General features: G+C 49.3%; 1 protein-coding gene across 8 annotated transcripts in view; it reads left to right on the top strand.

Moving 5' to 3' along the window:
- The first annotated feature begins 5,306 nt into the window (after window positions 1-5,306).
- The window catches only part of MINK1 (misshapen like kinase 1), a 48,027-nt gene continuing 37,498 nt past the window's right edge, over window positions 5,307-15,835 (top strand). For 4 of the 8 annotated variants that reach the window (XM_055404469.2, XM_055404487.2, XM_055404442.2 and 1 more), the window contains exon 1: window positions 5,313-5,655. In XM_055404469.2, the coding sequence (XP_055260444.1) occupies window positions 5,599-5,655 (57 nt within the window). In that variant the 5' untranslated portion in view covers window positions 5,313-5,598. Of the gene's footprint in view, window positions 5,656-15,835 lie in introns of all 8 variants that reach the window. The other 4 variants (XM_088828827.1, XM_055404461.2, XM_055404451.2 and 1 more) reach the window with 4 other exon arrangements.

Below are 15,835 nucleotides of genomic sequence, written 5' to 3'. Positions count from 1 at the left end.
CTGCTGCAGAGGGAAGAGAGAAAGTACATGGTATTGTGTATGAGAGTGTGTTCAGTCGCTCAGTCGTGTTCCACTCTTTGTGACCCCATGAACTACAGCACACCAGGCTTCCCTGTCCTTCATCATCTCCTAGAGCTTGCTCAAACTCATGTCCATTGAGCTGGTGATGCCATCCAAACATCTTGTCCTCTGTCATCCCCTTCTCCTGCCTTCAAACTTTTCCAGCATTGGGGTCATTTCTAATGAGTCGGCTCTTTGCATCAGATGGCCAAAGTATTGGAGCTTCAGTTTCAGCATTTGTCCTTCTAATGAAGGACTTTAGGATTGACTGGTTTGATCTCCTTGCAGTCCAAGGGACTCTCAAGAGTCTTCTCCAATACCACACAGCTCAAAAGCCATCAATTCTTTGGCGCTCAACCTTCTTTATGGTCCACCTCTCACATCCATACATAGTTACAAGAAGGTATATAGCACACACTGGATTGAGGAGGGTTACCTCCCATGGCAGGTAGAGAGAAAAGGCTAAGATAACGGGTATACAGAGAGAGCTCTTTGAACTGGTGACTTTTATTATTATTAATTTTTAATATTTACTTGTTTGGCTGTACCAGGTCTGATCTTCGGTCTTTGTTGCGGCACATGGGATCTTTAATTGCAGGATGCAAATTCTTAGTTGCAGCATGTGGGATCTAGTTTCCCTGACCAGGGATCCAAGCCAGACCCACTGCCTTGGAAGCATGGAATCTTAGCCACTGGACCACCAGGGAAGCCCCGACTTTTTTATTTCTCAAGTTGGGTTGTGGGATATAAATTTTATGGAAAAAAAAAAGATATTTTTTCCATATCTTTTTGTATATCTGAACTTTTTTTCAACTGGAAAAAAGTTTGGCACAGTGCTGGCTCTTGCCCTTCATTCCTCTGGTCTCACCCCTCATTTTCAGAATTGTGCAGGAAAAAACAGAGGGGAAACAGAGTGAGTAGTTTAGGAGGCTTTCCTGGAGGAGAGGTCCCTGTGGATGATGACGTGGAGAGGGGATGCTATGGCTTTGCTCCCACCCTCTCCTTTGAGTGCAGCCCTCTGGTCCTCTTAAAAAGCCATTTCCACACAAGCAATTCCCCCTCCCTTGCATAACGGTCCCCAGGTACTAATTGGCATTCTGCTAATTAGCCTCATTGTCAGCACTAAGTGCCTCTTTCCCTAGGGGACCATTATCTCATTAACTGTGGGGTGGAGGCGGCAGCTGCCCTGGGACAGGACTGGGGTAGGTGGGCTTCTGCTTCATACCATCTGTTGGTCTATCTGCTCTGCCCTCATTGGTCATGGAGTTTCTTGAATGGAGACCCCCAAAGGGCAGGGAAAAGAGCAGTGAGCTTGCAGTTGGAAGAGCTGGCTCTAGACCCAGGATGAAGAGAAGAAATCCAGCTTCCCAAGATAGGTGGGAGGATCTGAGGGTGGTTGTGTCTGTGCAAAATATCCATCCCCCAGGGATTCAAAATTTGTCTTATTTTTAATACTTTTAACTTTTTTCCCTCCCAATATTTATTTGGCTGCACTGGGTCTTAGTTGTGGCACGTGGGATCTTTATTGTGGCACCACAACTCTTTGTTGCCACATGTGGAAGGGATCTAGTTCCCTGACCAAGGATTGAACCTTGGCCCCCTGCATTGGGAGCATGGAGTCTTACATGTGTCCCACTGGGCCACAGGGGAAATTTCTATTTTAACTTTTCTTGATACCCAATTCAGGGCTTCCTCCACCACATTACCTCTTTTTAAATTATTATGGACAGTTCATAGATAAAAGTAGAGAATAGGGGATGGTGATCCCTTAGGTACCCATGCATCAATACTCCAGCTTCAGTAATTATCAGCACAGGGACTTCCCTTGTGGTCCAGTGGTTAACAATCTGCCTTGTAATACAGGGGACATGGATTGGATTCCTGGTGGGGAACTAAGATTCCCCATGCTGTGAAGCAACTAAGAAAGATAATACAACAAAGACCTGAGGCAGCCAAATAAATAAATATTAAGAAAAAAATCATCGGCATGGGGCCAATCTTGTTTCTCCAGTCTTCTCCAGATAATCTTGTCTTCCCCAGGCCCAGATTCCATTGCCTCTTGATGTTTGGCTGGCCGTGTAGCCATGATCTTCATTTGGTCATTCATTGATTAAATATCTCTTTATTAAACACTGCTGATGGACAGGGAGGCCTGGCTTGCTGTGATTTATGGGGTCGCAAAGAGTCGGTCACAACTGAGCGACTGAACTGAACTGAAGAGTAAAGTGAAAGTGTTAGTTGTTCAGTCATATCTGACTCTGCGATCCCACAGACTATTGCCTCACAGGCTCTTCCGTCCAAGAGATTCTCTAGGCAAAAATACTGGAGTGGGTTGCCATTCCCTTCTGCAGGGGATCTTCCCAACCCAGGGCCTGAACCCAGGTCTCCTGCACTGCAGGCAGATTCTTTACTGTCTGAGCCACCAGAACAAGACCATGGGGTAGAAGGGAAAAAACACAGAATTTAAAGTTAGTGCTTTGTGAAAGTCATTAATCTCTCTAAGGCTCAATTTACTAATGTCTTACTCTTCAGTTCAGTTCAGTTCAGTCGCTCAGTCGTGTCCGACTCTCCACAACCCCATGAATCACAGCACGCCAGGCCTCCCTGTCCATCACCAACTCCCGGAGTTCACTCAAACTCATGTCCACAGAGTCGGTGATACCATCCAGCCATCTCATTCTCTGTTGTCCCCGTCTCCTCCCACCCCCAATCCCTCCCAGTATCAGAGTCTTTTCCAGTGAGTCAACTCGTCGCATGAGGTGGCCAAAGTATTGGAGTTTCAGCTTTAGCATCAGTCCTTAGGCATTAGTAAATTTATTGAGAGCTTCATACATACCAAGTACTTCACACACTTAATTTTATTTTATTCTAACCTCTCTGTTATTATCCCTATTTTACAGTGATAGAATTGAGCCTCAGAGGGATGAATGACTTGCACAAAGCACTAACTTTAAATTCTGTGTTTTTTCCTACTATCCCATGGTCTTGTCCTTGAGTTACTACCCAGTGCCTACCCAGATACGTAGGCTTCATTCACATACCTGTTACTAAACCTCTAGTGGGTGCCAGGCCCTGTGTTGAACAAGGCTGACATAATTCTTACTTTTAAGGAGATTCAACATTTTACAATTCAAGGTATTAAAAGTTACCATGGGTTGAAGCCTGGTGGCTAAAACAGAAGAGCCAAACTCAGTCTCAGGGGGTCAAGAAAGTCTTCATGGAGGAAGTAATTTAGACATGAAGGGCAAAGCAAAAGGCAGTGAGAATGGGCATGGTCAGAATATTCCAGAGAGAAGAAATGGCAAGTGCAAAGGCTGGAGGAGGGTCTGTTGAGTTCTGGAAACTGCATAGAGAGGATTTCCATATGGATAGAGTGTGTGAGGTTGAATGGAGGGAGTACTGAAAAAGAGGGCTGGAGAAGCAGGCAGAATCTTGAAGGGTCATGATTGCCACACTTTAGACTCAAAAGACAGTAGGGAGTCAGGGAAGGATCTTAACAGGAGAGTGACATTAGATTTGAGTGAGTTTAAGAAAAATCAGGCACTATGAGCATAGAGAATTGACCTTAAAGAGGTCAGGCAAGAAGATTAAGTAGAAGGCTAATAAGAGTATTGAAGGTGAGTGATGATTGTAGCTTGGACAAGGACAAAAGGAAGGTAAACAGAAGAGGGGGAGGGTGGGGCGCAATCAGGATGTGCATCTGAATGTGAAAAGAAGGGTCCAGAAAGGAGAGTGTCTGTCCCTTTCCAAGGACTTCTCATTTAAACTCTCCTAGTGAAAAGTGAAAGTGTTAGTCGCTCAATTGTAGTAGCTCAGTCGTTGTGACCCCTTGGACTTGTAGCCCACCAGGCTCCTCTGTACATGGAATTCTCCAGGCAAGAACCCTGAAGCCATTCCCTTCTCCAGGGGAGATTTCCGACTCAGGGGTCAAACTCAGGTCTCCTGCATTGCAGAAAGAGTCTTCACTGTCTAAGCCACCAGGGAAGCCCTAAACTCTCCTAAGTGATGTTTATATGCTTCCCAGGTGGCTCAGCAATAAAGAATCTGCCGTTAATGCAAGAGACACGAGTTTGACCCCTGGGACAGAAAGATCCCCTGGAGAAGAAAATGGCAATCCACTCTAGTATTCTTGCCTGGGAAATCCCATGGTTAGAGGAGCCTGGCAGGCTACAGTCCACGGGTTTGCAAAGAGTTGGACATGACTGAGAGACTAAACAAGACAACAACAAAGTAATGTTTACATTAAGGCTGGAGGTGGGGTCTTGCAGAAATACTATCACTGTAACAAGCGATCTCCAAGATCAAACAGCCTTCTCTTTCAAATTTGCAAAGAAAGGCCCAGAGAAGCAAAGCAACTTGCTCAAGGTCACACAGCATGTCAGTGGCAGAACGTGACTCCTTGTTCTTTATATAGAATTACCCAGCCTCCAGTGAGGCTAATGGCTGGGGGTTCTATGCCAACATGCCTAGACCTAAGGTGACCCAAGCAAGATTTGAAGGGGGTCGACATAGATTCTTACTGCTCCCCTCCACCTCTCCCTGCCACCCCTCCTCCATGCACAGTTCCAGTGATCAGTCAATGAATAATTGTGGAAGCAGTTCTGTTGTGCCGAACAAGAGGTGCAGAGACAAAGGCCTGCAGTAGGATTTCCTATCCTCAGATCTTAGAATAGGAAGATCTGAGATCTTCTCAACACTTCCCACTGCAGTCGGGGAAGGGGTAAGGGGCAGTCACGAGGCAGCCAGTCCCCGCTCCACTCCCCAGCCCCCAGACGGTTTCTCCAGCCAAGTTCTCACGAAGAGGCCCCTCCCTCAGCGGCTCCACTGTTGCTATGGCAATTAGGTGGGTGGACAGCCCATCCTATCTAGAGGCCACCCAGCCCTCGCGTGGGGAGTTACCATAACAACTCCCCTAGTAATAGAGGGGGTTGGTTGGGTCCCACCCCCTTTCCCCCGCAAATAGAGAGGTGGGTGGTTTGATTGGCAGCTGGGCACACGAAAGAGGAGGGAAAAGGAAGGAAAGGCGTCAAAGGAGAGCTCAGAAGGAAATGGGGGAGAGAAAGGGCAAAAAACAGGGGAAGGGAAGGAAACGCATGTGCGCACGCGCGCCAGCTGGTGGGCGCGCTCCGCGGCCGCCTCGGCCGCCGCCCACTTCTTTCACGCCAGGCTCGCGCGGTCCCTCAGTCCTCGCGCGCGCCTTTCGCTCTCTCTCCTGCGCCTGCGCGCAGGTGTCGGCGCCGAGGGGGGAGGGGGAACCTGGCGCGCCCGCGTCACGTTCCCTCTTCCACCCTCCCGGTGCGCGGCCACTCCGCGCCTGCGCAGGAGAGGCGGGAGGCTCGGGTTGCAGGCTCTGGGGCGAGAGCTCCTGTCAGTCGGCGGGTCGGTCCTCCCGCCGGCCCTCCCCCTCCCCGTTCTCCGGGGGAGGCGCGGTGGAGCCCGCCCCCAGGATCCCCCGATGGGGGAGAAGCGGCGACGGCGGCAGCGGGATAATCGAGCCGGAGCGTGAGCGGCCCTGGGGCCCCGTTCCCGGTGGAGGCCATGGGCGACCCAGCCCCCGCCCGCAGCCTGGACGACATCGACCTGTCCGCCCTGCGGGTGAGCGCGCCGGCCCCCCAGCCTCGCCCCGGTTCCCGTCCCCGCCGCTGGAGAGCGGGTGGCCGCATGCCTCGCGCGCTCCCCGGGCGCCGGGTCCCCCGCGGCGACCCCCGCCCCTCTCCCTGGCCCCCGCCCTCCGCTCCCCTTCGCTCTCCACGCGCTGCAGATTCTGGGAGCCAGCTCGGTCCCCGCCCTGGGCTGCCCCGCCCCCATTCCTCTCTCCTCCTCTACCTTTACTCAGCTTCCGGACCCCTTCCTCCCAGGTGTTTGCGGGTCACCCTCCAGTTCCCCTGAACCTGCGGTATCTTCACCGTGGTGCCCCTTCCTGGCCCCTGATCCCCTTTGGGGCCTCTTTTCCCCCCGTTTTTCCTCTGTCTTCTTCCCCCGCCTCCTGTTTGCCGGCTCCTCGAATTTTGACTTTGCTACTGCCTCGCCAGCCTCCCCCTCATCACCCTCTCTCCTCGCCCAGCCCTGAATTGCATCTCTTAGCCGGCCGGCACTTCAGCCTCCCGTCTCGGGCCGCACACCTCCTACCGCCGCCCTCACCCCGCTGCTCGGCTCCTGCCCGCCCCGGTGCCTTCGCTCGCGTTTCAGGTGCAGCAGTCGAGCACCAGGCATTTCCGGTCTCAGGGTCCCCCGCATATTACATTACCAACTCTGCAGCAGAGCAGTGGGGCTGGGAGGAAAGTCAAGTGCACCGGGGGAGGAGGGGACGCGTTTCTGGTCTTCAGAAACTCTGGTCTGGGCTGGGAAGAGGATGTTTACAGGTCTGTACACACACAAACACAGGCAGCATGTGGTCCTTCGGGTTTGGAAAAGCTTGGGTTTTCATGGCTTTGCTGGAAGGCGGGGGAGGTGATGGAGATCTCTCCAGGGAGGGGCTCATTAGAAAAGGGATCAGAGGGGAACAACTGCAGCAGGAATTTCTTGGAAATACCTATTCGTTGTCCCTCCTGGGGCCCTTGCACGTCCTCATTTGGGAGCTTTCAGCAGCATTTACCTGTTTTTCTTCAGCAGGGAGCCCTGGCTTAAGGGGCCACTGAGTGATTTCAAGGTGAAGATTCCAGCCTGTCCCCCAGGGGGTGTTTTTATCCTGTGTCCTTCAGGCTCTCTCAACAGGCCAGGGTGTTTGGGGAGAGCAGGATTTCCCATCTCTGGGTTGGGTGCTCTGGAGGCCCCTATTGAAATGTCTTCTGGTTTTTGAGTTGGCCAGGGAATGTGGCCAGTAGCGGGAAAAGGCGGTCAGCCACACAGGTGCCCCGGATATGACTGGAGGGGAGAGGGGAATTGAAGAGAGCAGAGTCATGTCGTTAATTGGGTTTCTCTAGGTGACACAGTTTTTCTTGCCATTCAGGTCATAATTTGTTTGGTGCAACGTTGGGCTAGGAGACCTGACTTGCTTCAGATAAGGTGATGAGTTGCTGAGGAGGGAGATGGAACATTGAATTTCTCTTTCTCTCTCTCTCTGTGTATGTGCGTTTAGGGGAAGAGGGTCTGAAGGCTTTGGGAGGGAGAGTCTTAATCAATTTAAACTGTGATTCTCAAGTCAGGCCAGCTGGGGTATAAGATGGAAATCCAGGCTCCCCTTAGTGTACTGTCTATAGGATGATCCCCACCTTCCCTTCCCACCTTGGTTGTTGATTAACTCTGGCTGCAGGTTCCTGTTGCTGAGGTGACTTAAATATAATAAAAAGAGGTAGGTCCAAACCATGACCTTTGGCTTAAACCTTGGGCCCTGCCTGGGCTTCTTTTTCCTTTAGCCTCTTCTGATAGTTTGGCCTGGATCCTCGGCCTGGAATTTCCAGCAATTCTGCAGACACCCTCTGACCTTGGATGTGGTATTTCCCTTCTTAACTTCTCTACTTTTGAAGCAGTGTTAGCCTCTTTGCTCAATCATCTCCTGCCCTGTTCTCCTCTCCTTCCCTCCAGAGTGGCCCTTGACCTGCTCCCAGTGCCTATGGTCTTTCCTGCCTCAGGCTTTTTAAGAAAGCATCCCTCTTCCCCCACTACCACCCCAGTACTCCAGGGCTTGAGGAGGGGGAAGCACTTCTTTTGAAATAGGACTGCAGAAGGCCTGCTGGACTTTTCTCAGGGAAGGACCTGTCCCCTCCGCCCCACCTCAGAGAGCTCCCGTGGAACAGCTGGGCTCAGTCATCTCTTATTCTGTTCCTGTCTGTTGAGAAATGGCAACCTGGAGAATTAGCAGAAAAGCGTTTCTCTAAACTGGAGAGGGGGATGGGAGAGGAGCATATTCAGCATTTATTAGGCAGCCTCACAGAGTCCAAGTTGTTTTTCTTCTCTTGTTTTCAAGATAAGGCTTAAGGGTTCGGGAGGGAGAGCACATGTACACCCGGGTCGGATTCATGTCAGTGTATGGCAAAACCAACCAAAATAATAATGTAAGGTAATTTGCCTCCAATAAAATAAATTAAAAAAAAAAAAAGGCTTAGCTTTCAGGTGGTGATGAGAGTAATAGGCTGATATTAGGAAAGATTGAATGGCACTATCTCTTAGCCATGGGTGGGGAGGCGGGTAGACCTGCCACTTTGTGACCACAGACATGCTTGACTTCTTTGAGGCTCTGTCTGTCTTCTGGCCCAGCAGTGTGGGGTTGTGTTCCTAAGTTCAGGTCCCCGCTTTCTCACTTATGAGGAACCATGGCCTTTCTCCCCCTTCTTTCCTGGTTGGCTGCAGATTCTGCCAAGAGCCTCACCTTCTAATTCTCTGTTTGCTCATCTGTATAGTGGTGATGGTACTGAACTGAGTTACTGAGGACTGGGTGAAATACTGCTTGTTAAGTACTTAGTCCAGTTCCTGGCACATCATGACCATGATTGCCCTTGTTAATTGTTATCAGATGACAATCAGAGAAGGCTTCTGGCACAAGTGTATCTAAAATAGCACTCCCGCCCCTGCTTCATTTTTATATAAATTTTTATATAGCATCCCTCAGTCTGCTTTATTTTGTAGTCTTTATCACCAGCTGACACGTGCTTATCAACCCTAACTAAAATATAAGTTTAGTAAAAGCTAGGATTTTGACTGTTCTGTTCAGTTTTGCATCCCCAGGGCCTTTAACAGAGTTTTGCACGCGGGGGAGGGTGGGGGGGTGGGGGGGTCTCAACTATTGAATAAATGCGTGTCCTAACAAGTGAAAACTCTTAGCTCTAAGCTCTGCTTGGAGAAAGCCTTCAATAAACATCATGCTGGTTAGGCTTTCTCTTGCCTTTTGTATACACACAATTAAGAATATATCTTTTCTGAGTCTTTTGGAATGAGAGCTCGTCTGGTGGTAAACAGAGCTCTGGAAGCCTCCATCTGAGGCTTGAAGTAAAGTTAGGATCTTTCAAGAGAAAAAAAAATGGGCCTCTTATTTCAGCCCTTCTCTGTGTCCAAGTTTGGTTCTATTCCAGAAGAATCTTCTGACTGGGAACTCCTGGCTTCTTACAGAGCAGAAGTTTCGGTGGAAATGGATGGGACAAGGAGGGAGCGGACCCTGGGCTGACCTCTTTCCTTCTGTGCTGCTCCTCGTGGTTGACCCACTTCACAAACCGAGCAGCTTCTCTTTACTGCCCAGCCAGCTGGAAGTTTTAGACTGCAGTGTCCTTGGAATCGTGGGGCTGCGCTCAGTGTGTGTTGAAATAACACCATGGCGCGCGGGCAGGAGGGACTTGTTGCCGGGCAGTCGTGCTGACGGAGACTTTCTTACTCTAATGGTCTTGTAACGTTGTGTCTCCTCTCTGGAGGAGCCTCTTCCCCTTCCTTTTGTCTTCGCGAGGCTGTGGAGCCAGCACCACTTGGAGGGCTGGCAGTCCTGGGCATGTGTTTCTAGGCCTCTGAGCAGCCGCCGCACTCTGATGTGCTGGCTGTCCAAATGTTGAGGACAGATGCCTTAGGCCAGGGCTGGACAGGCTGATCTCCTGCAGCAGAAGCAGGGGCTTTGAGTGGGGACTTTTTTCCTAGAGTACTGCAGGTGAGGGTGGGGCTCTTGGGGGAAGTAGTGGCACTTGGAGTGAAGTGAAAAGTTGCTTTGGCCAGAGGATGGAAGGAAGGTAGCAGAGAACTTTGCTGGAATGAGATGTTCAGCCATCTCCCCAGCTAGGAAGGAGACATTGCTGCCCTTTGTGATCCACAGAGGGGCGGGTCTTTGGAGAAGTGAGGTTTTCACAGTTAAGAGAACAGTAAGAGGGTCAGCAAGAGAGCTGGCCTGCCTACCACCACCAGCTTCTCCCAGGAGCTCAGTTAACAATAAAATTCTAATTTCAGATCTGGCCTCTATTCCCTTCCACTCTGAACTGTGTGCCTAAAACGGGACAACAGCTTGTGTAGGTAGAGTGTCCTTGCCCGTCATCCTGGGGACAAGATAGCAGGAAGTGTGCAGCTGCCCTTTACAAGCTTATACTTTGGCCTTGGTTAATAAATAAGGAATGTGGTGACCTCTCAACCCAGGAACATAAACAGTTCTGGGACTGCAGAGCATCTCCAGAAGCCGTTTGAGACTCTGCCCAACTGATCTTTCTATCTCCAGAGTTGTACCAGAGAGAGTTGCCTGTGACATCCTTTCCTGCATCAGTCAGTCACCAAGCATTGTTGGTCTACTATATTGAGAATCAGGTTCTGGATACTACAGGAAGGATGTAATAGTGTGTTGATAACATTCTAAGCCATTTAATCAGAGCTCTGGGAGCTTCCACCTAAGCAATGCCTTTGCAGGCTGAGGCTCCCCCCCAACCCCCTCACACATATCCCCTACCACCCGCAATTTTTAAACTGTTTCTGCCTTCCTCTATCTTACAACCCTCAGGGTCAGGAAGTTTTTGTTAACTCTGATTGCTGTGACTCATACTCATTTTCTGTTTTCTCTCTGTAGTGGTCAGTCATCTTGAAATCTGATATCCAGTCTTTCCCCCTCCTCCAGCACTCACTTTTCACCCACAACTCGCTCAGTTTTTTCTTCAGTAGGATGAAGAAATAGAACAGAAAATGATCAAGTTAGTAAGTCAAGTCTCAAAGCATTTCTCAAATGCCCACAGAATATAAGAAGATACAAAAATATGACTTGGGAGAAGCCCACCTTCATTCTTTTCTCTCTCTTGTTCTCCCTGGCCTTTTCCTCCTAACCAGCCAGTCCTTGACTTCAGTCTGAGATTCTTCCATCTACGGGACACTCCCCAAGAGGGTAACTGAAAAGATGCTTGAGGTTTTTTGTTCTTAATATGGGTAGGAGATGGTAGAGGGAGGAGAGAATAAAGGGATGGAATTATGGTGACCAGGAAGCCCCTGGAGATTTTGCCCAGTGACCAGACAGCCAAGGATGTCCTTGCTAAAGGTGGATAGGATTTCTGGTTCTCCTTGAGAAAAGAACCAGAACTAGGCACAGAAGATACAATGACACACAAGATAGACATGGTTTTCCTACGTTCTTGTAGTGGGGAGAGATATTCATAAAACAATCATATGTATATCTCTCTATATATAATCACATATACAGAAAATTGCAAGCCATGATAAGTACTGTAGCAGAAAACTTTAGCAAGCCATGAGAGAACATAACAAGAATTGTTTTTACTTTTTACAAGACAGAAATATTTGGTTGGTTGAGAGACAAATCACCTGTCAGAAAACCAAGCTGACAGTGCCACAGAATGTGTAGCTAGAGGTGAGCCAGCAGGTAGAATGTGGTGATGACCCGAACTGGGAGACCCTGGAATGGGGCCATTCTTAGAGTGGGGCTTTAGGTCAATGGTTAACCAAGGGATAGGGGCTTGAGGATGGGGTGAAGACTCCAGGCTTCATTTCCAAAAGGATTTCTTCTGAATCTTCCTATGAGAGAGGAAAAAAAGTTTGGTTCAAAGGGTAAGGGTATGTAGAAAGAGCATATGACTCTTATTTTTATTTAGCGGAGGGAAGGTCTCTGAGTACTGGGTGTGTGCGAATTCACATGTCGCTCTACAGAGGGTGACTGCGTGTGCTTGTTGTCTTAAGTGGGTGTATGAGGGAGAGGGTGTACCACTAGATGTTATATCAGGGGTGCCCAACCTCCGGGATCTACTGCCTGATGATCTAATATGGATCTGATGTAATAATAGTAGAAATAAAGCGCACAATAAATGTGATGCCCTTGAATCATCCTGAAACCATCCCCCACTTACCAGTCCTTGGGAAAATTGTCTGCCACAAAACCGGTCCCTCGTTCCAAAAAGGTTGGGGACTGCTGTTTTGTATCATATTTGTGTATGTAAGGTACACACATGTTTTGATAGACATAGGCATAGTGAAATGATAACTGCAGTCAAGCTAATTAACATTTTCATCTCCTTACACGTGTGTGTGTGTGAGTGTGTGTGTGAGAGAGAGAGAGAGACTTTGATGTCATTGGCCCCAAGTAGCGGGTAGGGTTGGAAGGTAGGTAAATCTCACAGGAATAAGCATGAGCAGGCCCAGCCTTGGAGTTAGCTTCCGTGGTCAGTGGGATTCTGCCTAACGCTAGGTGGATACTGTATGTATAAACAGGTCTCTCTCAATTTACACTGTACAAGTCAAGGATGAGTGGGGTGTGTCAGGAAGTGTTACCAATTTTGCACAGAGAACCGCAGTCTTGGATTTCTTGGAGGAGCCAGACTCTAGGAGCAGCTGAAATGTCAGGAGGATGGGGCGGGCTGCCAGCAGTGTGTGGTGGCCCAGCCCGTGGTGTGGAGAGAGGGATAGGTGGAGGACATGGAGACTCTGCCTGCAACAAGAGGAATGCTGCAGGTTGGTCAGGGAGCAGCCGAGAAGACCTTGGACCGAGGAGGGAAGTGTGTGTCCTCACAGTGGGAGAGTCTTTGCACTCAAGGGCGACAGGTGAAGCTTCTGTAGTCACAGACAGGGACTGCCCCCCTCAGAGCCTGTGACTAAGTCTGTGCCTGTGGTGGTGAATCTGCTCTGCCTTTCGGAGGAGAAGGGCCTCTTGAAAGCAGGCCCATGACAGTGGGTCTTCGGAGGGAAAAGGGGAACCTTCTTCCACCAAAACCATCCCAGGATAGGATCTGAAGGGCCGGGCTTGGCGAGTTGCTCCTAGACCACAGGCTTGGAGGAGTTTTCTTTCAGCAGTGGTCTCTGTAGGGATACACTGAGAATCAGTAGGGCCGAGTGAGGACGTTTCCACCTCCTTCCAGTCACCTCAGTGTCCACTTTCTGCACGAAACCTCCCCTGACCATGCCAGCCCTCACTGGGCACCTTCTCACGGACCTTGTAATTTAGCATTTGAATATGTATCACCCCTACTAAATCATATTTCATTGTCTTGTTTTCCCTTTCACTTCCTTAACTATAGGAACCATAATCCACACTTCCTGTTGAGCCTCACAGTGCATATACAGTACACAGCAGGGTTCAGTACTTACTCCCTTGATAAGCTATCAGGAGCCAAGCATTCTTGTCACTTTCCCACCGGAGTGCCTCATATGTGCTGGGCACCATGTGACACAAAACAGCACAGTTCCTTACTAAGTGCTTCTCAACCGAGGGGGGCACTGCCCTCCTGGGAATGTTCGGAAATGTTGGGGAGGAAAGTTTCATTGTCAGTTTGTCTCAGAAGCACTAACAACCTTAAATATTAATATGTGGGGATCAGGGCTGTGAACCACCCGGCAATGACCAGAGAGCACACTGGAGAATTATTTTCCCACCCACCTTGCCAATAGGGCCTCTTGTGAACCTGTTATGGATGTGGGAAAGGTCAGGGGAAGGACTGGACAAGTTTCTCCCGTGAAGTCAAAAGTGATCCTAAGCTCCCTCCTTTCCTTCTTTACGGGCGGAGAGAGGAACTACTCGTGCGCATGGCACGAAGCTCTTCTCACAGCTCGGATCTGTCTGCCAGCACACCTCTGGAGGTAAAATGGGCCAGCTCCAAAGCCAGACTGCAAGGAAGACGATTTTCATGTTCTTTCTTCACCGCCCACCCACTCTCTCTTTCAAGGCACATTTGTAAGAGAGTGGCTGAAAAGCAAGTCATACTTGGTCTTCAGTTCTGAGCAGCTTAGGAAAGAGTCTTCAAGAAAAGATTCAGACAGGCTTTGTCTTGTCTGTAATGGAAAATAATCTTATATATATATATAATTGAATCACTCTGCTGCTGTAAGCCAGAAATTGACACAGTTTTGTAACTCGGCTCTACTTCTATTGAAACAGAACAGTTGGACATGGGGTGCCCTAAAATTTGAGCAGCAGGGAGGCAAGAGGAGGAGGTAGGCGTGAGGTCCCACTGTGAGAGGGGAGGCTGGTGCAGTGGTCTCTTCTCTCCAGTCTCTGTATCCTAAGGTTGGCCCCCTGAAACCAGAGGTGTGCTGAGGGAGTGTCGTGGCTCAGTCTGCAGGGGAGTGACTAGAGGGAAGACGACCACTTGCCTGGTGTCTCCTTTGGAGAAGGACAGAGCTCTGGGGGTGAGTGAGTGACTGGGAGCAGAGTGGCTGGTGGGGATGCGTGAATGTCGCAGGGCCACCATCACTTCTTGCTATCCGTATTCGACTCGAGGGGGCAAGACTGGATGGGCTCTTGGTCTAGTTCAGCTAACGTTTGGAGAAGTTGGGGAAAGTCCCTCTCACCTTCACAATGTCCTTCTTCACCATGGAAACTACCTTCAATCCCAGAGAGCAGGGTTGGGGAGGACAGGCAACATGTGGTTCAGAAGTTGGCCAGTCCCTGTATCCCTTCAGACCTCTAGGAAGTCCTCTTTTTCTCTCTTTCTTCAGTTTGGAACAAAAGCTGCTCTGATACAAGTCATTTATATTTTAATGTGGATTCATTTCAGAAGGGGTTCTGGAGTGGAATAGGGAAAATAATGAATACTTGCTATGCAGAGCGTTCCCTCCTTGTATAATCTCATTATTCCTCACAGTAACCCTTTGAAGTGGGATATTTTCCTCATTTTTCAAGATGAAGAGACCAAGGCTTACAGAACTTGGAAATTAAATAACGTGCCTGTGGACAGCCACTAAGCAGCAGGTCGTGGAGTCGGGCTCAGGTCTGACTCAACCCAGAACCTGAGCCCGTGCACCCCTGAGCTGCTGGCGGCCTGCGCCCAGGTGGCAGGCGTCTCTAGGGTGTGTGGAGGGGAGGGCGCCCTGTGCTGACATTCTGGACTGTGTGCCTCGAGCAATATTGTTTTCCACTTGCTTTAATCATGGACGTGTGGCCTGTGGGAAACAGGCTTTGTGGGCTCACTCGGGACAATATAACACTGTCCATAAAATGTCTGTGGTGAAGAACTGTATTAGGAAACTTTGAAACATGGCCTGTTTCATGGTTTGGAGGCAGCCTTTAAGAGCAGTGGTCACCGTTTATATCTGTGTCTTGGCAGTGGACAGGTTTTAATCACATGGGAGCATTTTTTGAGAAGAGAGGATGACTCTACTTACTTATTTATTTAGTAAATGACTTAAAATTTTTTTTTTAATATTTAATTGTTTGGCTGCAGCAGGTCTGAGTTGTGGCGCTCGGGATCTCTGTCACGTCATGTGGGATCTTTCGTTGCTCACATGGACTGTAGTTGTGGCACAGGGACTTAGTTGCTCGGCATATGTGGGATCTTAGTTCCCCGACCAGGCATCGAACGTGTGTCCCCTGCATTGGCAGGCAGATTGTTAACATAGTAAATGACCTTAGCCTGAGCCATTGGAACTGCTGTTGGGTTGGTGTTGATGGGCACATGCTGAGAATACAAAGATCCAGGGGCCTGTGCCCAGAACTGGTGGAGATTTCTGGATGTCAGGCTGCCGGGCAGCGTTCTCTGATGATGGGAGTGAAAAGGGTGTGCAAGAATTCAGATTTATTCTGGAGGAAAGAGCATTAATGATTCAGAAGAAGCCCTGTTCTTCAGAGGGAGGAGAAAAAGACTGGCTCATCCCTCCCACCTTAAAATTTTTAAAAAAAAAATTGCAGTTGTTAATAAATATACACAACATAAAATTGACCATCTTAGCCGTTTTTAAGTGCACAGTTTGGTGACATCAAGTACATTCTTGTTGTTGTGCAACCGTCACTGCCATCCCCCTCCAGAACGTTTTCATCTTCCCCAACTGAAACCCTGTCCCCATGAAACACCAACTCCCCGCCCCCAGCCTCTGGCAACCACCCATCTGTGTCTCCTCCCATTGTGTGTGTGCAGAGCTAAGCAGAGGGCTGACATGGCAGATACTT

The sequence above is a fragment of the Moschus berezovskii genome, chromosome 20 (genome assembly GCF_049115385.1).
Source record: "Moschus berezovskii isolate FMDL1 chromosome 20, NW_MosBer_1.0, whole genome shotgun sequence".
In the NCBI taxonomy this organism is placed as follows: Eukaryota; Metazoa; Chordata; class Mammalia; order Artiodactyla; family Moschidae; genus Moschus; species Moschus berezovskii.
Note: the sequence above shows the minus strand (reverse complement) of the source record. Positions and strands in the feature narration are given on the sequence as shown.